Source organism: Parasteatoda tepidariorum, chromosome 10 (genome assembly GCF_043381705.1).
Source record: "Parasteatoda tepidariorum isolate YZ-2023 chromosome 10, CAS_Ptep_4.0, whole genome shotgun sequence".
NCBI lineage: Eukaryota > Metazoa > Arthropoda > Arachnida > Araneae > Theridiidae > Parasteatoda > Parasteatoda tepidariorum.
In genome coordinates, this window is record NC_092213.1 from 71,795,679 (window position 1) to 71,821,702 (window position 26,024).

Below are 26,024 nucleotides of genomic sequence, written 5' to 3' on the forward strand. Positions count from 1 at the left end.
AAATTTTCTAAGATTCTGCAAAATATTTAATACTCGAGTGATAAAAATTAATTGTTTTTACACTTCAAGCATTGATGTACCTAACACTGTTTTTAAAACTTCCTGAATTAAGAGTAAAGTTGTCAAACTATTTTCTTTTTTTCATTTATTTACGAACAATGCATATCCCACATTAAAATACTAATAATTCAATTTTTCAGGAATCCTCTCTCAGCAGAACAACTAAGCATGTTTATAAACAGCTTATTGGTGACGTGTCACAACCCTCGTCAGTTCTATGGACAGAATCTGATAAAGCGTTTAAAAGAGCAAGTGCAGTCTACAACTAACTTTGCGCATCCAATAGCATATTTAACTCTCTGCAACGCTAAAGAACCCTGGCCGTTTAAAGCAACTTCAGATCTTAACAAAATATTAAGCACCGATGCTGACTATACTTTTATTAGAGGTAACTGGACATTCATGTTCTCCAATCTTAAGTTTGTATTATTAAATAACATGCAAAATTTTTTGCAACATTTATAAAAATACTTTATCTTACTTAATTCGGGTGTGGCGATCTCAAAACTGAATTTAGTTTAGTTTCTAAAACGGTGTGGCGTGGCGATCGGGTGTGGCGATCTTTTTTTTCAAAAAGTTATATTTATGTTAGTTAATTTTTTGTTTGTATGTGCAAGTTTATAAAGAATGTATAGACTTACGTGTATTTGTCTGCCCCTCTGAAAATAACACTTAAGTCAAAAAAATACGACCTTAATTTATTCCAACATAAACTGAAATGCATTATCGCCTTCTTCCGACCACTCCTTACGTAGCAGAGAAGTGGGAACACTTAGTATTCTCTTGGGGGAATTTTAAAAATATCTTGGTTGAGAATATAATGTTAAATCAGTTTTGGAAAAGTTATGGAAAGAAAAGTTTTTGGATCAGTTCAGGAAATCAAAATCAGTTTTGAAATCAGCATCGTGAAAATATTTAAGAGTCGTTCAAAAGTCTCATGCAACAGAAAAAAAGTTTTTCCCTTTTGTTATTTATACTAAAATTTAGTCTGTTAATTTAAGACTCTTATAATTTAACATTGTTTGAAAAATCTTTTATTTGCTACAATAAATTATTAATAAAAAATATTAGTAGTTTTAAATATTTTATAAAATATTGAATTGTCTAACTTTACATTTTCAAAAAATTGTCAACTTGTACCATTAAACGAGCTAAATGCATTTTAAATAAATTTAAAAAAAAATATCTTAAAAATAGCTTTAAGTTAAAAGCGCTTTCCACAAATGTGCGAATGTTTATCGATTGCTGTTCCTTGATACCAGTGTATAATTTTATCTTAAAAGAGAGAGTCACAGCGTGGGAAAAAGCAACGCCTCCTATAGCTGAAAGCCTCCACACGGTTTTTTGCAGGTTGTCCGATCGTACCACTGTGAAGGATATCCGCTTTCCGAACGAGTCACTTAATACAAAATCTAGTTTAAATAAGAAAGTGGTAGCAAATATATGACTAAAAATTTTTTTTATTTATGAATATTATTGGTTCGCCTTATTCACTTGTCAACCACTACAGATTTAATTCTCAAGTATATATGATGAATTTCTCTCAATTACTTTTATAAAAGGTTTTAGGTTCATGCGCACAGCTGGTTCACCTTTTAAACAGTCTGCGCGGACTATTTATAAAAGACCGTGTGGACGCTTTTTGATGTAGGAGGTGATGGAATAGGGCTTGAATAGACACATGGAACAGTTCTGTTATTTAGCACTCAAAAATTCTCTGCAAATTTTGTCAGATTGGCAAAGCTATGTTACACTTTTATATGAAGTTACAAGGCTAAAACAATGTATTGTTAAGTAGAAAACTAAAACAAACAAGGTTTTTATGAGGAAAAGTAACAGCCTAATTTTTGTTTTAATAGCAACTTGTAAACTATTTCTATTCATCATATTTAACAATAAGAGATATTATCAATGGTACTAATAACAGCAATTAAATACGCAACACTGACTTTGATTATAGTTGGGTGATTTTCTTATTGCCCCCGGAAATGGAACAGAACCTCATTTTTAGTCGTTTTTTAAATAAAAGAACGACGCATTCCATCTGATTATAAATTTGGTGTTACTTTCTATTTTAAATTCATTAGCTATTCTGAGCTGTGTTACGTTTTAACTACATTGATATGAATACGTCAATTAATAAAATCTATATTTTATTCCACAGATTATCAAGCATTTGCTGTAATGGCAGTTTCGTGTTATGAGAACCAGACGAAACTGCTGAATAAAGTTGAATATAGCAGTTTAAAAACCAATTATGAAAAGGTCATTAAACTTTTCAAGGAGACTCAACTCCCTGATGGAAGTTTTGGAAATCTACATACAACTTCCTTGATAACCCAGGTAGAAATTTTTGCATGTAATATGTCAAAACAATTTCTTAGAATGTTAAAGCCCTCGTTGCAAAACAGGCACACACTGCAATTACAGCGATAAACTGCAATAATAAACGAGATTAAACTGTGAAAGTCAAAGAACTGAGGAAAATGAACTTTTCAATGCTAGCAATAAAAGGAAACAATTAAAATGATTTTATTTTTAACCTTTTCTGGAACCAGGACCTAAGACAGTAATTTTCTTCTGCGACCTAAGACAGTAATTTTAAGTAAAGTAAATTTTTTAATAATTTTTAATTCAATAATTTTTTTATAGAATATTGGATGCTAAATGCTTTTAAGCAATTAGTTTTGCATTTCTAGTGGTTTGTAGCAATTGTTGCATGAGTTTTGCCAGACTGGTTACACTGTACCGTAAATGGTTAAAATCTGCTTCACCACCTGGTTAGGTTTAAAAAAATAGCTGACTAGTTTAAACATAAGTTTGTCTTTTGTAACTATTAAATTGAATGTCATTTGCCAGCAGTGAAGACCATACCCTCCAAAATTTGAGGTTTCTGCGAATAATTTTTTTCCATGGGCGAATAAACAAAAGCAAAACTTTTTCAACGAATAAAATAGTATTCGTCCTTAGTGAAGCATTCTCGGAAAGCGTAAACAAGTAGCTACTATATTTTCTGAATAACAATTAAAATGTTGTATTTGTATAAAATTATTTTATTTCATTACCTTACTATCACTCAATATAACATATTATCAGAAATTACGAAATTTCAAAGAAGCCAACTACTCCGGACACGCCTAAATAATTTAAAAAACAACAAACTAAAATTTGCAGATATTTAGCTAGTTTAGCTTATTTTTTAAAATGTTTCACAAGACTTAATTACAGGAAAGTGGCGAATTATATAACCCTTCGAATTATTTAAAATTAGTAGTGACTAAAAACCTAATGAATCAAATTTTTTAAACTAAGAATCACACATTAGAAAACTACCACTCGTAAATTGTATCTCTGCAAATTGTGTAACAGTTGGAGGGTTATAACGCTTATTGCTATGAGGCTATTTCATTAAGAGGTGGCATAAATACGTTTATAAAAAAGTAATATTATATTTATGTTTAATTGAAGAGAATATTTTTCCCCTTTAAGTATCACTTTCTTTTCAAAACATTTTTGTAACATATGAATTCAAAGTTAATCCTAGATAGTTATATCATCTATACTATGTGGATGTTTTTTTTTCCATATAAATATTATTAATGAAACAATTGCATTACCACTGTTTACTTTCATAAGAACGGAAACCATTCTCGAAATAAGACTATGGATAATGAACAGTTTAGCATAATAAGTTATTTTTGTCAATTATTTCATTATTAGATATGATGTCAGAAAAAAAATATATATTTGTCCATTGTAATATATTAAAGATATAAAACTTCTTATTTCAATATTTAATGCATAAAGCTGTAATACAAATAGGGCAAGCCCGCTATTATATTCCCAATCTCCCTTCAAATATCAGAGGTCCCTCTCATTCTACGATTTTGTAGGAGAAATAAGAGAGACATTCTTCTGTCGGTTCGTGTTTTGTACTTATAGAGGCAATGGAAGAAAGTTAAAAGTTTCAAGGGCATTAAAATTCGAAGAACAGAGAAATATTTTATCATTTTTTGACAAGACTTTACTAAATTAAATTTTGTTTTAAGATTTCAACTTTTTTAATGTGTAAAAACTGTTCGTAACTGTTAACAAATTTACGAAACTTAAAAAAAAGGAGTTTTGAATGGTATTAAAAACAGAAAAATGCATCCTTTGAGCAAGAACAGAAAAATGCATCCTTAGAAGTTTTCAGAAATATCTATAGTAATAAACTGATAATATCTTATTTGTAACATCTCTGTATAGTAATTTTTTATCGATATTTCAATATTGAAGTACATAAAAAAACGTGTTAAACTTTTATTTTAGCATAGATTTTTTAATAGTACGAATGAAATCACGGATATGTTTTCAGGTACTTAAAATGTTCGAAAAAATTTACAAGAAATGATTTTAGACATGGCAAGCAGGCGAAAAATAAAATTAAAACTGAAAAGAAAAAAAAAATATGACCTCAATTTTTAAAAAAATCCATTTCCTTCTTTTTAACTGATTTCATTTTAACATTACTGCTGCTATGATAAGGTTAAACAGCTTTAATTTTTTCGACTTTTTTTTAACGCGTTTTAACAATAAAAAAGCTCTGGCAGTCTCAATTGAAAAATACTTAACGATATTATCAAAGAAAAAATAATATTGTGCTAAGGAATAATTTAGTGTTAGAATAAATTGGAATAGATTAATGCTTAAAGAGTTCTTTTCTTTCAAACACAGACAACGTAAATAAATGAAAAAGATACGAAACAACAATTTTCACTTAACTTTGCCTATTACATTTTAACACTAATATTAAAAAAAATTATATATTGAAAGTGAGTAATTGCATATAATCAAATTTTTAGGCTTAATTGGATTCTTATTCGTTTATGCTTACTTGTAGGATACAGTTGAAAATATAAATTTGGATTTTAAAATTAATTTAATGCAATAATCGGGATTAATACGATATTTTAATGAAAAATAGAACATTCAAAAAGTTAATTAATATAATGAATAAAAATATTGTAATTTAAAAAAGTGATTAATTAACTTACATGTGAGATGTATAAAGTCTTCCCTATAAAAATTTTTCTGTGAAACCAAAATAAAGCACCTTATTTTAAAATTATTGGCTTCAAAATTCCATCATCAATTATCTTCCATTGAAATAAGAAGGAGAAGCGAAAGGTTGAAAATATTCTATCTCGATTCACTTTTTCTATATCCCTGCAATCACGTGGTTTCATTATGAGAACACTTTCGTGATGTGCTTGCTAATATAACCAAAGAAATGTGATTTTTCAAAACTTTTGAAGCAACTTATATGTGATTTTTACCATTTCACATGCTTGAAACTCAAGGATACATTCTTAGGGTTTGATGTATTCAATTGATACCCCACTTTCTCAAATTTTGAGTTCTTTTTTAAACTATTCATCGGTGCTGTTTCCAGATAGGTGTTCATAGCAAATTTCTGGAATTTCTTTATAACAGACAGCCCAATACACAGAAACATCTTACTATCTACATGGAAAGCAATAGGTTTTTCAACAAAAACACTCTTTAAAACGGTCTCCTTAATAAAAATGTGGCATATCATTATATTTCTCCAAGTTCTTCATTTACCTAGATTGTTAACACTGTAATAAACATTTTAGGCTTTAATATCGAGTGGTCAAGAATATGAAAAAGACTGGAAACTCAATGCAACTGTTCATTATCTATTAGAGCAATTGTCTTCGCCTCACGATGTTGTCTCTAGTTCCCTAACTCTTCCTGTTCTCAATGCAAAAAGTATAAGTGACATCTCAAAGGTTAATTGCACTTTGAATTCTAGAAGAAATGGATATGGTAATATCTCTAATTCATTATCTCTTTTATTCCAATTAAATCAGCAACTATTAGATTAACGAAAAAGTGTCTTCTGCATTGAAAATAAAAATATATCAACCAAAAAGTTTAAATTACTTAGACAGAAAAACTTAATCCTTTGCACTCCGTGTTTTTCCAACGAACCACTAAAGACTTACCACTAAAGAAACCACTAATGGCTTACCGTGTAAGAAACCACTAAAGGCTTACAAAACAAAACTTTTCCTGCCAATTTCAACGTTCGTTTAAGATGTTTTATCATAGTGGTAGCAAAATAAAATTTGAACTGTAAGTAGACTTTTCATTTATATTCAGCCCAATATTAACACTTTACCGACCGGTAGCGGTTCGAACATACTATGCCCTTTCACCGCCCGTTCAGCTGCAGATCGTCCGTAGTATTTTATTTAATTTAGTATTTTTCAGTTTAAGTCATTTTTTCACCACTAAATATCAAAAATTATAAGTATCATGTGAAATGCAACGTTGCAGCAATATTCTGCTGGATACTATATTAATAAGTGGGCGTAACTATCCTTCTCTTACGAACTCTACTATATAATTTGCTACCACTTTATTAAAACTTTTCCAGAAAGCGGAGCAGTTGGCATCCCTGCATGCTGAATTGGTGGAAAACGTAGTCACCACAGATCGGTCAAAAGTCGATTAATCGACGACCGGTCGGTAAGCGCTGGGGAGCAAACGCTGAATAATCTACGGCCGGTCGGTATACGATGAGAACAAAACGTCGATTAATCGACGGCCGGTCGGTATGCGCTGAGAACAAAACGTCGATTAATCGACGGCCGGTCGGTAAAGTGTTAAGAACATTAATTGAAGTCTTGTAATTGCTAATAAGTATGTTTGAATTAAACGTAACCGTAGTTTTAATCATTTCAAATCTAACTTATTACTACAAGATTAATTTGGACGTATAAATGTAGCTAACAGATTTATTGTAAAATTAAATCTGCCGGAAGTTTTGGCAGGTCCTTTCCCTTATTTAAAAAAACTGGGCACCTGGGCCGTAGTTTTGGCAAACATGAAAGTAGAGTTTTATATAAACTTTTGAACCATTTACATGAAGTGGTGTGGAAAATAACTTCAAATCTATCTTTAAACCTATCAAGGAAAGAAATATTCATGAAAATAAAAATTTAGCTATCGCTAGAATAATATTTTTCTAAGCAGTGTAAAAAGTTAGCATCCATGCTTACAAAATTTTTTTCAAAACACCTGGAGAATACCTTTCGTCGTACAGGCATCAGAAACGCAGATTTGTTGGTCACTCTTTCAGGGGCACTATATTAGTTGTCCCAGCGCTGTTCCCCACAGAAGGGACAGATAGTACAGAGAATGAATATCTATGCCTTGACCGGAATTCGAACCCAGAACTTTTCTGATGCAAGTCCAGTTCCCTGACCCCTACACAGGCTGGTCGACGCATGCATATAATATTTAACAACCACTAAATATAGTGGTCACTAAACATTAAGATGTAAAAATTATAACAATTAACATGGTGTGCAATTTACAGTTGACACAAATTTAAAGACGCTTATTAGTTTTCAATTGTATAAACAAAGCAATCAAAACAAAGATTTAATAAATCATTAAATAAAGATTTAATAAATCATTAAATAAAGATTTAATAAATCATTAAATAAATATTTAATTAATCTTTGATAAAATAATATCATTCAGTGTGTAAATGACATAAGCAATTTTTTTAAAAAATAATCCATTAAAAATGTATTTTGCATATTAATTTTTAATTTTAGATAAAAGTTAAAGAGTGCCCGAGCTTGTTTAAACTGTAGATTAAGGTCTGTGCAGTTGAAACTTTGTATATAGAGGTATAAGTAGCGCAAGAAATTTCTTCATCGGTTAATCCTGTAGTTATAAAAACACTTAATCTGCTTTTTAAAAGCCTTGATACCAACTTCTTTTTAAGTCAAATAAAACCTAAACAGAAAACTGACTAATAGATAATGTGAAAAGACAAAAACACAACCAATATGATAAAATGACACCAGTCATATGTCTGCTGAGATACAGGGGTTGGGAAAAATTTCGGAAACACTTCTTTACAAACTCATGGTAAACATAATTTCTTTTTTTCAGCAAATGTCTTGGAAGATTTTACATAGCAAAATCCTTGGTACAATTCGAAAGATCACGTTTAAAGTTTTCAGAAATGGTGTCCTTTTTATTCATGCAAACTTTACATAGATCAAAACAAGTGTAGGAAGTTAAAATTTTATTTTATTTTTTTAACAACGCTCTAGTTAACCACTCTAAATTACCACTATAATTAAAAAGCATTATTTTATAAATTATCGAATTTTTTTAATTGATTTTGAAATTGTTGGTATTTAAGCATAAAAGATGCCTATCAATTTCCTCGCCTATGTTATGTTTTTTGCATGCATACGAAGAGCACCAATTCTAAAAGCAACAGGCATGATCTTTGAATTTGCGCCTACATTTTTAGGTAAAATCTTTCAAAACAGTTGTTGTTAATAGTAATATTATGTACATAGAGTTGGTATAGAAATGTTAGCATATTATTGTCCAACTACTACATCTCTTAACCTTGTATCGCTAAATTGTTTTCTTTTAATAAATTTCGTAAACGGAAATGAGATATTCCAGTGTCATATTAATGTTTCTATTTTAACCAATTTTAAATCTTCCAGATAACCAAGCTTCTGAAACAAACGACTATACAGGTCCAAAAATGCGTGTTCGGTATTCACTTTATGTGGGAGACGAAAAAGATGTGATCCATACTATTTCCCTTAGAGTTCCAGAAAACTACACGGCTTATGAAGTGATGAAACTGGCTGAAACAGAAGATCCAAAATACACGTAGGTATTTTAAGTCCTGTCCCTATTCTCTTATCTCTTTGAGGGGCGACGGGATAAAAACAGTGTTTAATGTTTTAAAAATGTTTATTATCTCTTAGCTATGCGGGAATTAATTAATAACTTTTTTTTTTTTTGATTGGCCAAATGCGCTGAGGAAAGAGATGAGTCACTCCTTTGAAAAAACTCTTGCCGCTCCGAGTTTTTATTTTCAGAGTTACGGAGCTGCATAAACCTCTTACAGCAAAAACATAATTTTTTGTATGTAACTAGCATTTAGGCTTTATTTTTTGTACCTTCTTTTTTCTATTAAAATTTTTCTCTCCATTTTTTGAGGTTATTTTCATCTCATCTGATTACACAAATTTAACAACTGTTGTCAAATATCAACTTGTGCGATTGTAACTTGCAAGAATTCTCATAAAACACAAAAAGTTAAAACTTAATTTTTTTTTGTTACCCCAGAAAACACAAAAAAATGCCAACTTAGTAATTAGAAAATTGTCTAGAAGAATTTATCTTGTTGTGAATAAAGGCGCAATATGTTTATTCTGTTGTTTAGGAACTTTTAAATCAATACCATCCCGTATCTTCGAAAAGAAAAGCGGACAAAAATTTTGAAGATTAAAAAAAAGTGAAAGAAATAAATATTTAAAATCCTGAACTACAAAAATAAAATTTAGTAGAGCTTGAAACTTCTTTGAATTTCATAATCTATTTTTTAATGTCATAATTCTAAATATTTATGTTTCATTTTAATTAAAACGCCTTACTTTTAAATATCTATGAAGTAAAATTTCTGTTATTATGCGCCCAAGAATTATTTAGTTAGTTAAAATAAATTTAATTAGCTTTTAAGGTTGTTGTTATCTAGTGATTAAAAGCATAAAAAATACTATTAATGATAAAATATATTAAAATTATGACGGACCGGTTTGAACCGACTACCTCCAAAATTTAGATACCTAAAATTAGGTATCTAAATTTTGGAGGTAGTCGATTCAAACCCCACCGTAACACCAGCTGTATTTTTGTGATGTTCTTTTCTGCTGCATGTGGGATAATTTATGATTTAACACTTAATTATGGATTTAATATACTAATTTTTTAATGATTTTTTCCACCACTACATTCTTACAACGTAAACAAACTTATAAAAACCTATAATGATATTCTATCATCTAACTGTAATCCCATTATCTTTGTCCCGTGAGAGGTTCAATCTATGTACTCAATACTCTTTCTCCTTTCTTAATCGTTGATTTTTTTCAAGTCCCACATCTAATGCTTTCCAGTGGTAGAAATGAATTGCGTAGCTACTTTTTATCCCTTATAGAGTAGAATATTTCCTAGTGACATTTTATTTTTGTCCCCCAAAATATGTTACTGATATAAATGTATATATTTTGGTTCGAAATTATGCATTTCTAATTCCTACCACCAAAGTTCCCACGGTATGAAAATCTTTTTTAAAAGTGGTAGCAAAAGTGAGGTATAATTAGATGTTTTATGCTATCAATAAATATTTAATTAAAAAAATATAATGTAAAAAAATAACTCTTGAATAATTTCGTAATTCACAAATGAAGAATAAGTATTTTTCAATAGTCTTGATAAATCCTTGCTACCAGTATTTTATTTTTTCCATGTCGTTAGAAGCCTGAGTAATCACATTAGAAAATATCAATTTTGCTACGAAGCTAATTGCTTACTACTATTCAAGTGTTAGTTAAAAAAGAGTTATAAAGTAGTGTTTTTAATATATCTTAAATATATAATTATATATTTATACGTAGTGGTGGTCAAAATTCTTTGTTGTTGAATTTATTTATAAAAATCATAAATTATTGCCAAATAACTTTTTACAGATTTTATGGAGTATCCGTTGCATTTGAAGGGTATACGTTTTTCTTCGATGGACTATTATTGATTTCGAAATTTTTATTCCACAAGGACTTCTTTTCTACAATTTGAATTATGAAAAAGAGATTGTAAAAATTCCATTTTTTCAAATTACTTTTCACTAGTGGAGTGGCCGGCAATGTATGGCCTTCAGGTCGTAATTTTTTTTTTTCGGTCTTTGACTGTACGTGTTTATATTTGAACTAAATACAGGCGGGAGAGATAGTATAGAGATTTTAGGACCAGGGCTAAATTTTGGTAAAGATTAAGTACTGGTCGTAAGAACATATCATTTTTATCTTTAGTTCGGAGAAATAAATTACTCATAATTACCACTATTTAGTACTCCTTGGCATGTGTGATCCACAAGCAATGCTAATATGCAGCTCAAAAATATACTTTTTTTAACTGTTAGTAAATCGAGGAAGTCATCAAAAAATCACGGTGGTCATCAAAAAAAAAATGACCCTGTTTCTAAAAATATATTAAATCGAACTTTCAGAAAATATTTTCCAGTGGTACTGAAGAGACGAACACATTTTTTTAAAAAATTTGTCCAATTTCGTCACCACTTAAAACCGTAATTATTTAATAAGCCATAATTATTTTTTATTCTTGCCCGGTATTTATGCTTTAACAAACATGCATAAGTTAGTGCAAGGTATTTCATTTGAATATTAATTTTTGTATCAATTTCTTTGCAGTTTTATATACAAAAAGATTTCTGGTGTGATGTATGTGTATCAAATTGATAAAACGATTAATGATCCTGAAAGAGGCTTTTTCTGGACGCTTTATCAGGGCCAAGAAAATACTAATGCAACTCTTAACCACTACAATTTGAGTAAGTCGTTCATTAACTACAATTAACACTAATTTACTACTTCGGAGATGTTAACTGCTCCGAATTAGACAAAATATTTTTAAAAGCGATAGAGAACTACAAACTAAATTCGCAGATTTTGTGTACATTTTGCCAACTCTTTAGTAGTAAGATGCATCCTGATCCCAATCCTCTAACTGGGCACTATTGGGACCGCTTGCGGCTCATTTGATACATCGTTATTAACCCCTTGGGGACGGATGATTCAGAAAAGCATTCGTACAAAATCAGAATCAAGTTGTAATTAAATAAAAACGGTAACTTATATGTAGTCGTTTCTAATTTGACAGACTTACTTTGCTTTTACTTTAATTATTGTCGGTTTAACACGTTCACGCCGGGTGTTGCGACTGAAAGCAAGACGGAAAAGAGAAAATACTGGTAGAAGAACAATTTCAATCTATTCTAACAGTAACAATTCGCTGTGAGGAAATTTATCAGGGCGAAGAAGCAATTCAATATAAAAATTGCATCCGTTAAAAACAATTGGTAGTTATGGATTTTTTATTATTCCCGGAAAAAAACTAAAAAATGAAATTTATTGTTACCAGTTTTTACTCCTGTGCGCCGCCAAGATGAGAAAATCTAGCGTGACCCACCGGTGGGTCACCCCGGCGTGAACGTGTTAAACTTCCAGTCTAGGTACCAGGTTTCTTTTAGTTTTTGTAGAGCAATATGTTTTGTTTTTTGTACTTCTCGTTGATTTCTGTGTTATCTGCTTATAAAACAGAGATAACTTTAAACTCCTGTCTGTGCACAGCAGTCATCTGTAATAATAAAATGAAGAGTTAGTCTGTGTGTCTCGCTTATAAGACCAGAATAGTTTGAGGTAGCATCTTGAAATTAGACACTCTCCTAGAAAACGATTATTAGATCGTTCTTGGGCTGATCTACTAAAAACGTGTTATACTTAATCTACTAAGGCAAAGCCATAGTGAGGTAGACAATACGATATTAAATAGATAGAAAAAATATTTAGCATCCTAAACACACTAGTACCTAGAAACGAAATGTGGTCTTAAAATGAAAAACACATTTTCAAAATATGTTATGCAACATCTTTTTGTTAACTATCAGTTCTCATTAAGAAATGCAAAGAATCTAAATTTAAACATTATTGTAGTTAATAAGTGCTGGTGAATAGAACTATATGTTTTTTTTTCGATACCAATATAGAAACATTAAATTTGCCACTTTCTTCTGTTAAAAAAACGTTATGGAAATAAGAATTGCATTTCAATTAATACCAAGCAAATGTGAAAAATCGTAACTACGTACGTTTATTCGGAAATATTAATTGTAGTGATAACTACGAAATTATTAAAATACGCCTTATTTTCTTAATTTTGTTACTATTCTTATATATTTATGACGCCCGGTGGCAGAGCGGTAGAGTTTCGCGCTGTCGTGTTACAGGTCCCTGGTTCGATCCTCGGTCCGGACAAGGTTGACTCAGCCTTTCATACCTTCAGTGGGTCGATTAATGAGTATCAAGCATGCTTGAGAACTAAACACTGGGGGTTCCGTGTTCGGCTGACCACCTGACCGGAACATCTGCTCCTGCACCCCTGACTGAGCCTAAGGTCAAGAAAACTGAGATGGGCACAGTAGGCCTTGGCCCTCTATAGGCTGTCGCGCCTCTGAGTTTAGTAGTCTTATATATGTATAAGCCCATAGAACCCTGTGTTTAACAATACTTAGGAAGATAATGGATTTAATTCATCACCATTGTGTTAGGTTCACTGAAATTATAAATATTTTATAAACTTCTAGAAAAATATTATTTATTTTATTATTTTTGTAGGTCCCGATCAACTTGTTATGCAGGATAAAGAACATCTCGTCATGTGGTACAAGAAAGCTCATTTCTGAAAAAAAGAAAATCTCAATGATTTATTTTTACTTTAACTAACAATATTGTACTAATATTGAACTATATGAATAAATATATTAAGAAGTCATTTCTGATTGCTTTAAGTATAGTTAACATACATGGTGAACCCAAACTATTTGTTTATCTTTGACGACAATTCAAAATTAAAATTTTATCGATTACATTTTTTAGGAATCAAACCAAAACTTTTTTTAAAACAATAAATTTGTTCTTGAGGTTTATGTCTTTTTTTTAAGCTTTTAAATGTGAAAATTTTATTAAATCCTGCGGTATCACAATTTAAGTCTTTTACGAAAAATTTGCTATTAAGTTGTGCAATATGATGGTCTAAAAAATCATTATTGAGATCGCGATGTATGTTCTTATTTCAGATAAGCCACCTTGCTTGTGTTATTTTTCGGAGTATTTTATTCTGACATCTTTTAAGTGTCATTAGGAGATGTTACACCAGCCTGGAGATGAGTAAGATAGGATGGGTCGGATCATAGATATAGAGTAAGCGTTTGAGTCTGAGTTCCATTTTAGAGTTTTGAAGAAGAATTTGTAATTTTCTGGCAGGCTGCTTGTGCTTTATTGATAATTGCTTGTGCTTTATTGATTTGACAGGATCTTTCCAATAGAATTTCCTGTTTTTACCAGACCAAGATTTTTTTGCTCTTTTAAAAATGGGTATCATTTCATTAAGGTGAAAAAAAAAATTTTCGGAGAATAGTTTTTCTTTTGTGTGCATAATCAGTAGTTTCAACTTTCCTCTGTTTACATTAAATTTTTGGTCTAGGCACCACGTTTCTATTTTATTCATCTTTTCTTGGAGGTCAATGTTGATGTTTTTTGATTTGAAGATCAACGTGCCATTGAAGTGGGAACACTTAGTATCCACTTGCGAGAATTTAAAAAAAAAACCTGGTTAGTAATAAATTATTAACTTGCATAAAAACTGTAGTTTGTTGTGAGAAATCGATTCCATATTTTAAATAAGCGGTGCAAAAGTATCTTTTTACTAAAAAATATAGTACATAATAGTCAAAATAATGTCACCATATCAAATCAATTATGTCAATTACTACATATGATCGAAATACCATCTAAAAATCGTTCGTTAAAATTAATTTGTGCTTAAAATTCAACTCATAATGTTATCTTTTGAAAACTTTGTTGAATAATGCACTTGCGATTTCTTCTTAACCCTTCTCATACAGATATATTTAGCACAATAAATTCTTTATATAGATTTGAGTCAAAAGGATTTCAGGAAGGTTTTGATGGGGTAAAGCACAATAAAGACGGGAACTCGGTTTACACTAATATAAAACGATTACCTTAAGGGGTTAATAACAATATAAGAAAAGATCTCACTAATTTTATCATTCAATAGTTTTTTTTATTTATTTTTTTTAACTTTAGAGAATCGCATACCAATATTTTTTAATCATTTTTAACATTGTCCTAATAAATTATCCGAAATTTTAAAACTATTTTTACGATCATCATTCAACTATAATTATTTGCATCTTATTAGTCAGTGTAATGCATATATCGCGAAAAACTATAGATTATGGCAAAATTTGAAATTTTAGCTAATTATTATTTTATAGCAAGATCACGCGATATTAACCCAGGTTTTTTTAGCAATACTACGCGAACATATATTAAATGAAAAAGATTGAAGGATTAATATTAAAGAAATTAAAATAAAAATATGAAATAAAACAATAAATTATGTTAGTACTAAGTTCATTCAAGAATTTAATTTAGGAATGCTTGCATACTAAAAGAATTTTAAACAGAAGATAATCATATACAGATACTTGAAACAAAAACATGCTAAAGAGCAAAATAGTAACAATGTTTAAAGCTTTAATGAAAAACATCAAATTGTCTTTTGTTCTGTGGAGAGCATTCTGGAATATTCGGGAAAAAATTTTAAAATCTAAGTTTCAATAATATAATAAATGAATTTAATCATATCCAAAAACAAAGTGGGAATATATATAAAAATTTTAAGGGCCACAAACGCTAACTGAGTGCGGCCGGACCGGACCGCACCTAGCTGCGTACCGTATGCTGTGCAGGCCTTTTCTGTATCATTTGGTGTAACTGAGTTAATTTGTATTTTTTTAAAACTTTTTTTTAGAATAATGGTGTTGAAGTTAGCATAACATCAAATAAAAAAATATACCAAGTAAATTAAAAGGAAATATCATTGAATTATTTATTTGCGGAAATTTTTTAAGGTACGAATACTATTTTTGAGATGACGATTATAATTTGCAATGGTTATCCAAGTTTCAAACTGCTATGCAAGTTTACACGCAGTTTCTTTAAAAAAAAAATTTCATGTTTTGCACAAAAGTTTCTTTGCTTAAAACACCGTCATGTTTTTTTTCTTTTTATTTCATCCAATCATGTTTAAAATTTAGGAAGTTTTGACTCTTAACAGATTTACCAAAATGAATAAAATTGGTAGTTTTAAAAATAAATATTACTTACTATTAATTATTCTTCTTATTACTTACTATCAATTATTACTTATTATTAATTATTCTACAGTATATAGTGCAAATTGTGATCCTCCTGCATACATTTTTGGGTATTTCCTGACTACAATTTTCTGCATTTTAGACGGATCGTGGGTTAGAGTCCCCTTGCCACCCGGCTAACCGTGGGAGGTTTTCGTGATTTTCCTCTCCATGTTGAAATTTGCGAAATAATTTCGAAGTGTATAAACTCAGTCTACATAAACAAGCTGAAAATTGCAAGTTTTACTTTATTTCATGCTAAAAATTTATAAACTTATATATTATTAAAAAGAATATTGATGAGAAGCAGAATGCAGTTCTCATTGAATTGGATTGAACACAAGTTTTAAACAATGCAAGAAATGATAGGTGCTAACATCGTTTCATTCCTTTTCATTTTTTTCCACTATTGATTTTATTTTATTTATTTATTATTATTTTACATATGTGCCCTCTTTAATTAAAGGATTTTCCCCCTTTTGAGTTCAACTTAATAGTGCAACAGTGTTCTTGGAGTTATTACATATTTCTTTAAAATAATTTCAAAATGAATATAATAATTGTTAAAAAGAGCTGTTTACTAATCATTTTCATTGGTTATAAAGTTCACACAAAGCAAATATTCAAGACTTCTTATTAGAAAACTCAAATTCAGAGACAAAAACATTTGTTTTCTGCATTTTATACATTTGTACATGAAAAAAAAACATTACATTTTGTATATTTCCTTGTATATAATGGTAAAATTGTTTTTAATTATTTCGTAAGGATCTATTTCTTATTTCGTTGCGAGAAAACTTTGGCTGAAATACGATATAAATAAAATAAATACGAGATTTTAAGAAATAAGAAGATTGAAATAAATTTACAAATTCAATTTTAGCAAATTATAACTACAGCAAGCCTGCACAACTTTTGCCGAGTATTTTACTAGTAACTCCCAGTTTTTTGGCTATAGTATGCCAACAATTATTAAATAAAGAGAGAGAGAGAATATTACTAAAGAGAGAGAGAATATTACTAAAAGAATTTTAAGAAACTTGCTTATGAAATAAAATCATACAAAAGATCAAAAATAGTAACAATGTTAAAAACATTATAACTTTTGTTAAATGAAAATTAAATTTTTCTTTCCTAATTGCTTTAAAAATGTAGATATGATGGAGTTGGAAAAATATGAATTGTTATTGTAGTTGAATATGAATGTAATTGCTTTAATAGTTGTGCAGAAAAATATAACGAATCATATAACTAAAAACAAGTTTTAATTTTTCTTAATGCCACAAAATTTTATTGTAATGTCTTTCTGATTCTGTTGCGACAGAAGTCTTTAACATTCCGCCAAGTCCTATGCTGTAAACTTTTCTCAGATGAGATACACCTACGAATCGCTTCTGCCCCTGGTAACTTCCCTCCTGCTATGTAATGTCCTAAAAGTTTTTCAACTTCCTCTTTTTGATCATCGCTCCATATTTTCTTTGCCATTGGAGTTGACACCTAAAAACAAAACAGTGTGTAGTACATATTTGGCTTTCGAAAATTTTTTTCGTGGCAAAAAAGATTTCGTTTTAAAATGTATAATCATAAATGTAAAAGAGTTCTTGTAAACTACACCATGGATGTAAAAGTATATTTTAAATTGATCATAAAAAAAGTATTAATTTAAAACATTCTTATATGTCTCGAAATTTATAAAATTATTCATTAGAAACTGAATACGTCTTTCCTTTGAGTCCATCTACTCTAAACATTTAATGAGTTCACTTCCTAAGTTTTAATGAGATTCAGATATAAAATCCTTGATCTGAAAATGTATAAAAATATTAGTATTTTATAAAATTGTTTAAAAATGTTTTTTCAGGAAAAATACTAGTACTGGAAACATATTTTAGTGCATATATATACATAGATATAAATTTTTGCACTTATTAGTATAGATTTTGACTCTTATTGGATTACGTTAGAAATTGAAGTATTATGTAAAAATGGATTTACCATGTTTGGATTTAGGAGGAGAGTGGGGTCAATTGTAACAGGGTACGATTGTAACAGAGCAAAAATTTCGAGTGTCGGGTTCTAGATTTGGTTCCTAGGTGGCGCACAAGGTGTATTTAATAAATCTACATGTACACCCCTGCTGGCAACCATTTTTATGTACTTTTGAAAGAGTTACATCACAAAAGATATTTTCACTCTACGTAAGTACTTTTTTTGTTATTAGAATATTATATTTTAACAAAGTAATTTTGTTTGAACAAATGAAAATTATTAGCCGAATATGTAAGTGGACACCTTAATTAACATTTAAAAAAAAGATTAGTTTTGTTAATTAACTAGCATTATTTTTAACAAATGAAGCTGAAATGGCGTCTTGGGGACGATTGTAACAATAAGTAAAGGGACGATTGTAACAGCTGAAAATAAGTAATCTTATGTTTACAAACCATAACTTAACTCTTTAAGAACTACCAAGAGTTTCCTATATCATTTATATTCTGTTGCATGCGCATTATTTTAATTTGTCACCTTTCGCAGCATAAATTAAAATTTTTAACCCCTTAAAAATAAAAAGTTTAACCCTTTAGGTCTTTACTCATTATTATTTTTACTCCTAAAATATCACTACTATTTAGATCAATAAAAAATGTGTCACAACTATGATAATATGTAAAATTAACTATGTTTTAGTTGAATTTATGAACTGTTACAATTGACCCCGTAAGTAGGGACAATTGTAACAAGTGCACGACTATCAAAAATTGTTTATAACTAATATAATAACATTTAAAATAAGGCATTGATTTTTTTTCTAGTAGAGGATAGTCTACTTTACTCGTCTGTCAATTAATACTAATAATATATTGAATTTTTGGTTAGTTAAAAATAGTTAAGAAAAAAATAGTTAAGAAAAAATGTTACAATTGACCCCACTCTCCCCTATTCTTCATCGTCTCTGGTTTCATTTTCTGAACTTATACTGTCTAAAAGAATAATTTCATTTAATTGAAAATAATAATAATATTTGTATTGATCAGGTCTAAATTTTAGTTCAATCTTACAAAAACGTATACAAAACATCGACAAAAATAAATTTTAATTTTATTTCAAAACTGCTTCAGTTTCAAAAACGTCTCAAATTTAAAAAAATCTCGTTATGACATCTCTCGTTATGAACATATGATGATCAGTTTAAATTATTATTTTACGATCATCACAAAAAAAAAAGAATTGATGAGTTGCATGTATTTTAAAAATATTTTTTGAAAACTACGTACATCAACAATGTGCTTATTTAAACACTAATTACAAAATCAATCATTGAAAATTCAGATAAAACCTGGATTAATTTTTCGTACTGTTGCGAAATTAATCTCTTTAAAGAAACACGTTTAACAAGTTCTCATAGAAACTACTTTTTCCTTTCTGAGACCCGCATGGTATAGTACTTGGTAAATTTCCCTCTTCTGAATCATAATTAAATAAAAAATTTCTTACATAAAACTAAGTCTAGAGAAAAATAAATTATAGAACTTTTTAGGCAATTATTTTAACGAGTTTCTATGGAAACTGAAAAATTAAAAATAAATAGTTAATAGTTCTTATAGAAACTGAAAGATCTGAAATAAATAATAAAAATAAATTTTTGAAATTCAAATAAACAGAAAATTTAGATAAATAATTCATCGCTTTATTACTTTAAAAAGTTTTAATAGAAACTGAAAAATTGAAAAGAAAAAATCAGAGAAAATTTTTATATTTGCCTTTAATCCTTCGTTTTTTTTTTTTTTTTTTGTCCTATCTGAGGCAAACATGGGGCATTTCTCTCTTCTATATCTGAAATAAATAATAAATTATTAAACTTTTATTTAACTTTAAAAATGCAAACCTTAAAATAAAAAAGTATGAAATAATGAGTTAAATATTTTTGTGACATAAAATTACTATATTTTTTTTAACACTAATTAACATACATTTAAACACATTTTATGTATATAGCTTAAGTTCAAATTTTATAGTGCAGACGCCTATATATACCTTTATTTTTTTCTTCAAAATTTTCTCCAGTCATCATCTTCTTCTGATTCTGAAATAAATATTTCTTGATTTAATCTAAAATTCAACTTCTTGCTTATGACTTTTTGAATTAAATTTAGATTAAAATTGATTACCGTTATCCAATGAAAACTGGATTTCATCCAAGGTTTTACCGCCCTCTTCTTGCAGGTTCCCTTGATCTAAGGAAAGAAGCAGCTTTGATGTCTTGGCGATTTGGATGATATCGTTAGGCAACCGGTAGAATTCTCTATGTATTCGTTTATCATGCCCCATGAATGACGCAAAGGAATCCATCTCATGTTTTTTTTTAAATTAATTATCTGCGAAAGTGAGGCAACTTGTTTTCTCAGTTTAGTAGACCTTAAACTATCGGGGCGAGATGCTCCACATTCTTCAGAATATTTGCGGAGACAAGCCGCTCCCTGATAGTGCAGCTTCGCAGAATTTGAATGGCTTGCAAATAAGTAGGGGTTGTTTTTATTAGCTCGGTCTCTGTTCTGCAAACACACTTCAATCGCTTTATGGACAGATGGTGTAAGCAAAACTGGGACAGTTCGATCCCCCTTCCCTTAGATTTCCATCCTTGTCAATATTTTACATAGAGCTCTTTCATTTTCTGAAAGATTATGTCGGACCATTCGGCTGAGCTTTTGATTTTTTTGAAGTCCTCTATTTTGATTCTTGACACTTCTCCCTCTCTCCTTCGACTGAATACTATGACTTGTGTTAAAGTCACTTTTTGCAACTCCGAAAAAGCGGAAAGTATTTCATGGTGGAGACTGTCCTTATCTTCTAAAATATGGAGGCATTCCTCCGATTTAGTTTTTTAGATAAGAGCTCAGTTTTAAAACATCTGAGCTAAGAGGAATAAGCTCTTCTTTATTTCTCGTAGCTTTATTTCGAATTCGCTTTGCTTCAGCACCGATTTCAGTTATAAAGTTCATATTGAAGAGGGTCAGAAAATTGTCCGTCCTGTCCCGTAGAACTTTGTCTCTTCTCTCAATCGACAATGGAGGCACATGCTTTGATATGAATGCCCAACTTTCGAGCTAGCTCAGGAGTTGATCTGCAAGATGCAGAGAAGCTCATTCCTGATATTATTTTGATAGATTCAACTATGTTTTTAAATTGGGCTGGATCAGTTACGTCCATTATGGAGCATGAATTTTTATTTTTTTACTTTCCTCATCTGTACGAGGAGTCTTCCCATTTCCCTCGCATTATTGCGTATTTCATTTTGTCGGTGAGGTTGGTCTCCTCCTGTTTTGTGATATAACCTCCGAATGTACTCAAGAATGACATAGTCTGTTCGAATTGCAAGGGAGACTTTATCTTGCGGCATTCTGTTCAGTAACTGTTTAACATTTTCATCTACTGCAAAGGGTGTGGGTATTAGCATTCGTCCTTCGCTTAACAGCCTTGCACCAGATTGTTTAAATGGGCACTTATGCTTCCAAATGTCTCTTTTCGCTTACCACCCAAAACAACCTGGGCACGGTATGTAGTTTTCCGGATTTGTTGATTCTTTAGGTCGATAGGCGACTATAAGATCACCTTTCCCTCAATGTTATGTTTAGGCGTCCCTCTATTTCTTCATTTCATTAGTTGGTCATCTCTTCTTTTTTTTTTCAGTTTCATTCGATTTAAATCTCATTAAGAACTGGACTTCTTCCTCGTCCGCATGAGTACTTTCGAAAGGATGAGGTAGTTTTGCAAATTGCTTCCCACAAAATATGCAATAATGCTTTTTATCCCACTTACCAATGTTATTAGTAGACACAACAATTACATGATTTTGATTTTCTTCTTTTTTACGGTGCATTTCTGTACAAGTAAGATCATCTTCCGAGTCCGAAAACTCATAATCGGAATAAACTCATTTTCTCACATCATCGAAATCTGTTGATTCACCCGAAATGATATTTTTAGAATAATTATTTTCACTTTTACTATGATCCTCTGAAATTAAGGGGGAAAATGTATATTTAGATTTAATATACAGATTACAAGATAAGAACAAGAACGTAAATATTTTAAATGCGTACTCTTAAAAATAACTTTATGCATTTACTTAGAAATTGAATAACTTCAACTGAAACAAAAATAAGAGGACATTTAACGATTAAATTGTTGTAAGATTCGGGCACTTGCTCAGTGATTTGTATAAATCATATTCCTTACAAATATTTTTAAAATCACGAGAAGAACTTAGAAGACCAAAAGCCTACTTTCCTTTGCATACTTCTGCTTAACAGCCCCATAGTCGAGTTGCTACTGTATTTGATCATTACGTGAAATCGCAAGTTCCAAAAATGAAACATTTCAATAAATGCAATCGTTAGAATTCGTTTTTAGGGTTTTTTGCAATTTTAGATTTTAAATAGTTTTTATTTTATTTATCTATTTATTTATTTTAATTTTGCATTCTTCCGGAAATGTCATGAAATTTATAACTATTAAAAAGTTTTAAAAAAATTAATAAAAGAACACGCGAAAAATCGCCAATTCTAGATGACTCATTTTCGGAATCGAGGGCACATTTCTTAGAGAAAAATAGTAATAAAATTGAATTATTTCTTGTATAAACTAAGTAAAAATTCCAAATATGAACAAGGTTAAAAATTCAATTAATTTTTAAATCCAGTGATATTTGAAAAAAATAAATAAAAGGACTTTATTTTTATTTTCTAATTACTGAAAAAATGTGCATATTTGAAAATAGAAAATGACAAGAGGAATTAAAATATTGGTAAGTGAGAAACATATCGCACTTGTTGACTTTTATCGTGAAATAGAATGGAATAGCTGGTCGTAGTGATATTTAAAAGTAGAACTTATTTTATGGAAAATGTAAAACGATTAAATTTAAAACAATGAATTAAATATGAATTGTCGAATGAATTAAAAATAAAACAGAATCGATGCAACAAGGTAATAACAGGATAAATTCAATATAAATTTTCGAAATTGTGAATTGAGAATTTATTAAATATAAACGTATATAAATATTTTTATTTGTTGAAATAAAATAAAAAATATTTATCTTATTGTCTATGTAATTATTAAAATTGCAAGAAAAAATATGGTATCAATTAAAAAAGTTTTAAGGCATTCTTTCAAAACTTTAAAATGTTGACGTGGAAAAGGTAAATCAACAAGTTTTGAAAAATTGTGGTTATAATGGCTTCTTAAAAATATTTTTACCGAAAACCATTAAACAAAAAAAGGAGCTTAAAGAATAACATATCATAGGTTATTACATCGTTCAGAATTTTTTTTTTTTCGATAGCTGGTTTAACAAATTTCTAAGAAACAAAGCTATACTTAAGATTATAATTTCTAATTTTATTATAACCTATATTGTAACTAGATAATTTGTATAACTTTTAATTTCATTGAATGGATTTTAGATACAACGGAACCCTTTAGCACTACTTTCAGAAGCAGATAAGAGTTGTAAGTGATAAGGAGGAATTAAAATTAAAGTTTTATTTACCTAGGTTTCCCTTGAATTCCGGAAAGGCGCTGTCTCTATCTTCACACTCAGATATTTGAAAATTTTCAGCAACCACGTTTTTTTTTCCTAATGGTCTTGATTTTATTTTTTTGTGCTTCACTACTTATAGAAGATTTCTGTTCTTCTGTACCGACAGTTTTCACTAGAAAGATAATTAAGGAATAATGTTATGTACGGATTTTAAATTTTAAAAAATATTATCTAAACAAGGACTTTCTTACATTCGTTATGTACTACAAAAAAATATCTACTTGCATTTATTATGTTTTCGATAAGTTAGTGTTTAGAAAATTAAAGCATATTATAGGTAAGATTAAAGAATATTGTAGTTTAACATAAACTTTTCTTCTTATAACAAGTTCTGAAGATGAAACGAAGCTAAATTGCAGCTAAATATAACATCAACTAAAACTGCTGATCATTATTCAAGTCAGAGGGGAATGAAATTTATTTTTAAATGTTTTATGTATTCGACGAAACTAACATTCCCTACAAAAGCAATAAAAAGGCATAGAGAATTATCTATATGTATAAACATAAATAAAGTCAGACCCCGATATAAGGTCACCCTAAGGGACATCGCAAAAGTGGCTTTATAAGAGGGGTGACCTTTTAACCGATTCATTAGCAGTTCATAACTAAGCACATAAATAGTACACATTATGATTTTTTAAAAATGGTAATACAAACGAAAACGATCGGCCATAAATTGAATATTTAAGTCAATAAATTTTAACAGAATTAGTAAAGAATTAAAGAAAGTTAGATGTTTAAAATTTATTTTTAAACTTAAAATAAAGCTGTTTACAAATTTCCTTAAAGTGTACATACATACATTACATCTTACCTTATTTAAAATAATCATATATGCAGGTTCGTCTCGTTTTTGGTTTCATTTTTCGAACAATGTTGTCTAGATTTTGTAACTTCTCAAAATGTTCCTCAGCTCCCTCATGGTTTGTAAAAAAATTTCGTAGGACATTTATTGCATTGAAGGCTTTCCTTTGGGTTACAGCTACATTCTCAGGATCACTGTCATTGTCCACAAGTTGTGAAACAATTTCAGAAATTATAGTTTCAGAAGTGGTGGCAAATTCCTAATCAGTCAAACCATATTCAGCGTCCCCTTCAATAGCATAGCCAAGATTTTTCAAATCTTCCATCAGAATAGATAGAGGAATATCGTGTTCTTCTTCGGTTTCGTCATCCACGATATTCAGAGAACTCACAAAACCAGCATGACGAAAACAACTTGCTATGCATGTGGTGGACACCATGTTACGCCTCAGATAAAAATGACCTTATAAGCGATAACGATTTTTAAAACTTGACCATATATCCGATAATCTGTAACAAAGAATTCCTATTCAGTGAGCCGGGACTTTGGAAAAGTGACCTTATATGCGGGGTGACCTTATATGCGGATGACCTTATATCGAGGTCTGACTGTATTTACCTAGCTTTTCTATTAATTCCAAAATCGGCTTGTCATTCTTCAAAAAAGTTCCGTCAGGTCTTAATGTTGGTGGACCAGCATCATTCCTATTTGTATGTATACTCTGTGCGAATTTTAATTTTACAATTTTATTTAGTGAAGGTTTAAAATTTTATATAAAAATGAGTGATCTATACCTAATGTAGATTATATTTATTTACATATTGATTACATATTTTATAACCGATGTTAAACAGCCAACTCCATTCTGAGTATACGACTATCATTGGTGAGCTCCATAGCCTTCTAATTTTAGAACTAACTCACATTTGCGTTTCATGGAGAGGATCGAAAACCTTGCCGGGATAGCGCGATGAGAAAGGGATTCTTATCCGTCTACCACTGAGAATATTTTACATCAGCACTGTGGTTGGTGCGATCCTGGAGCATAACTGGGAGCATAACCAGCCATAACTGGGATTCGAACTTGGGTCACCTCATTGGGAGATGAGTTCTCTATTACCTGAGTCACCGATGCAAATATTTGATTTTTTCTTCCAGCCCAATCTTATGTATACAGCTTCATTTTTCGCACTATACATTTTTCTTTTCTGAATTATTCATTATCTCTAATGTTATTAAAAGCAAGATTTAGTTTAAAGTTAACACAAATAAACTACTTTGCTAAATTATTTTTTTTCCCTTCTGTTCAATTTAAAGGGGACAATTTTTTTCTTTCTCCAGTGATTCGTTAGAGGGAAAGATTTCTTTTCCAGATCTGTAGTTCTTTAATTTTCCTCTTTAACTCTCTTTTTTTCTATCCCCAGTGATTTCTCTCTCTTTATAGTATATATATNAAGTTTCATGTTTTTCAACTTTGTGTGCTTGTAGAATATATTAATTTTCACTTAAAAACAAACGTTTGTATATCAAATTAAAGGTAATTTAATGTAGAATTTCATAATAAATACAGTTTTACAATATCTGTATTACAAAAAAAGTTATGCAACTAATAGTAAGATCTATCTTAGATTTGC

The 26,024-nt window shown here is 29.8% G+C and overlaps 1 protein-coding gene and 1 long non-coding RNA gene across 5 annotated transcripts in view; one reads left to right on the top strand and one right to left on the bottom strand.

The window, feature by feature from the left end:
• Positions 1–26,024, top strand: part of LOC107457412 (uncharacterized protein CG3556) — a 142,454-nt gene that overhangs the window by 51,424 nt on the left and 65,006 nt on the right. The window contains exons 6-11 of one of the 3 annotated variants that reach the window (XM_071187099.1): positions 201–448; positions 2,225–2,403; positions 5,700–5,892; positions 8,613–8,784; positions 11,388–11,527; positions 13,371–13,527. In XM_071187099.1, the coding sequence (XP_071043200.1) occupies positions 201–448; positions 2,225–2,403; positions 5,700–5,892; positions 8,613–8,784; positions 11,388–11,527; positions 13,371–13,438 (1,000 nt within the window). In that variant the 3' untranslated portion in view covers positions 13,439–13,527. Of the gene's footprint in view, positions 1–200; positions 449–2,224; positions 2,404–5,699; positions 5,893–8,612; positions 8,785–11,387; positions 11,528–13,370; positions 13,528–26,024 lie in introns of those variants that run through there. The other 2 variants (XM_071187098.1, XM_071187100.1) reach the window with 2 other exon arrangements.
• Positions 17,226–25,817, bottom strand: LOC107447307 (uncharacterized). Of its 2 annotated transcripts, XR_011637891.1 has the most exons (6): positions 24,400–25,817; positions 23,532–23,694; positions 20,149–21,994; positions 20,015–20,063; positions 19,741–19,813; positions 17,226–17,476 (listed from the first exon to the last, which is right to left on the bottom strand). It is a non-coding gene; the product is annotated as an uncharacterized lncRNA (long non-coding RNA). The 2 variants fall into 2 exon arrangements; XR_001584508.4 differs by having other exon boundaries at positions 23,532–25,817.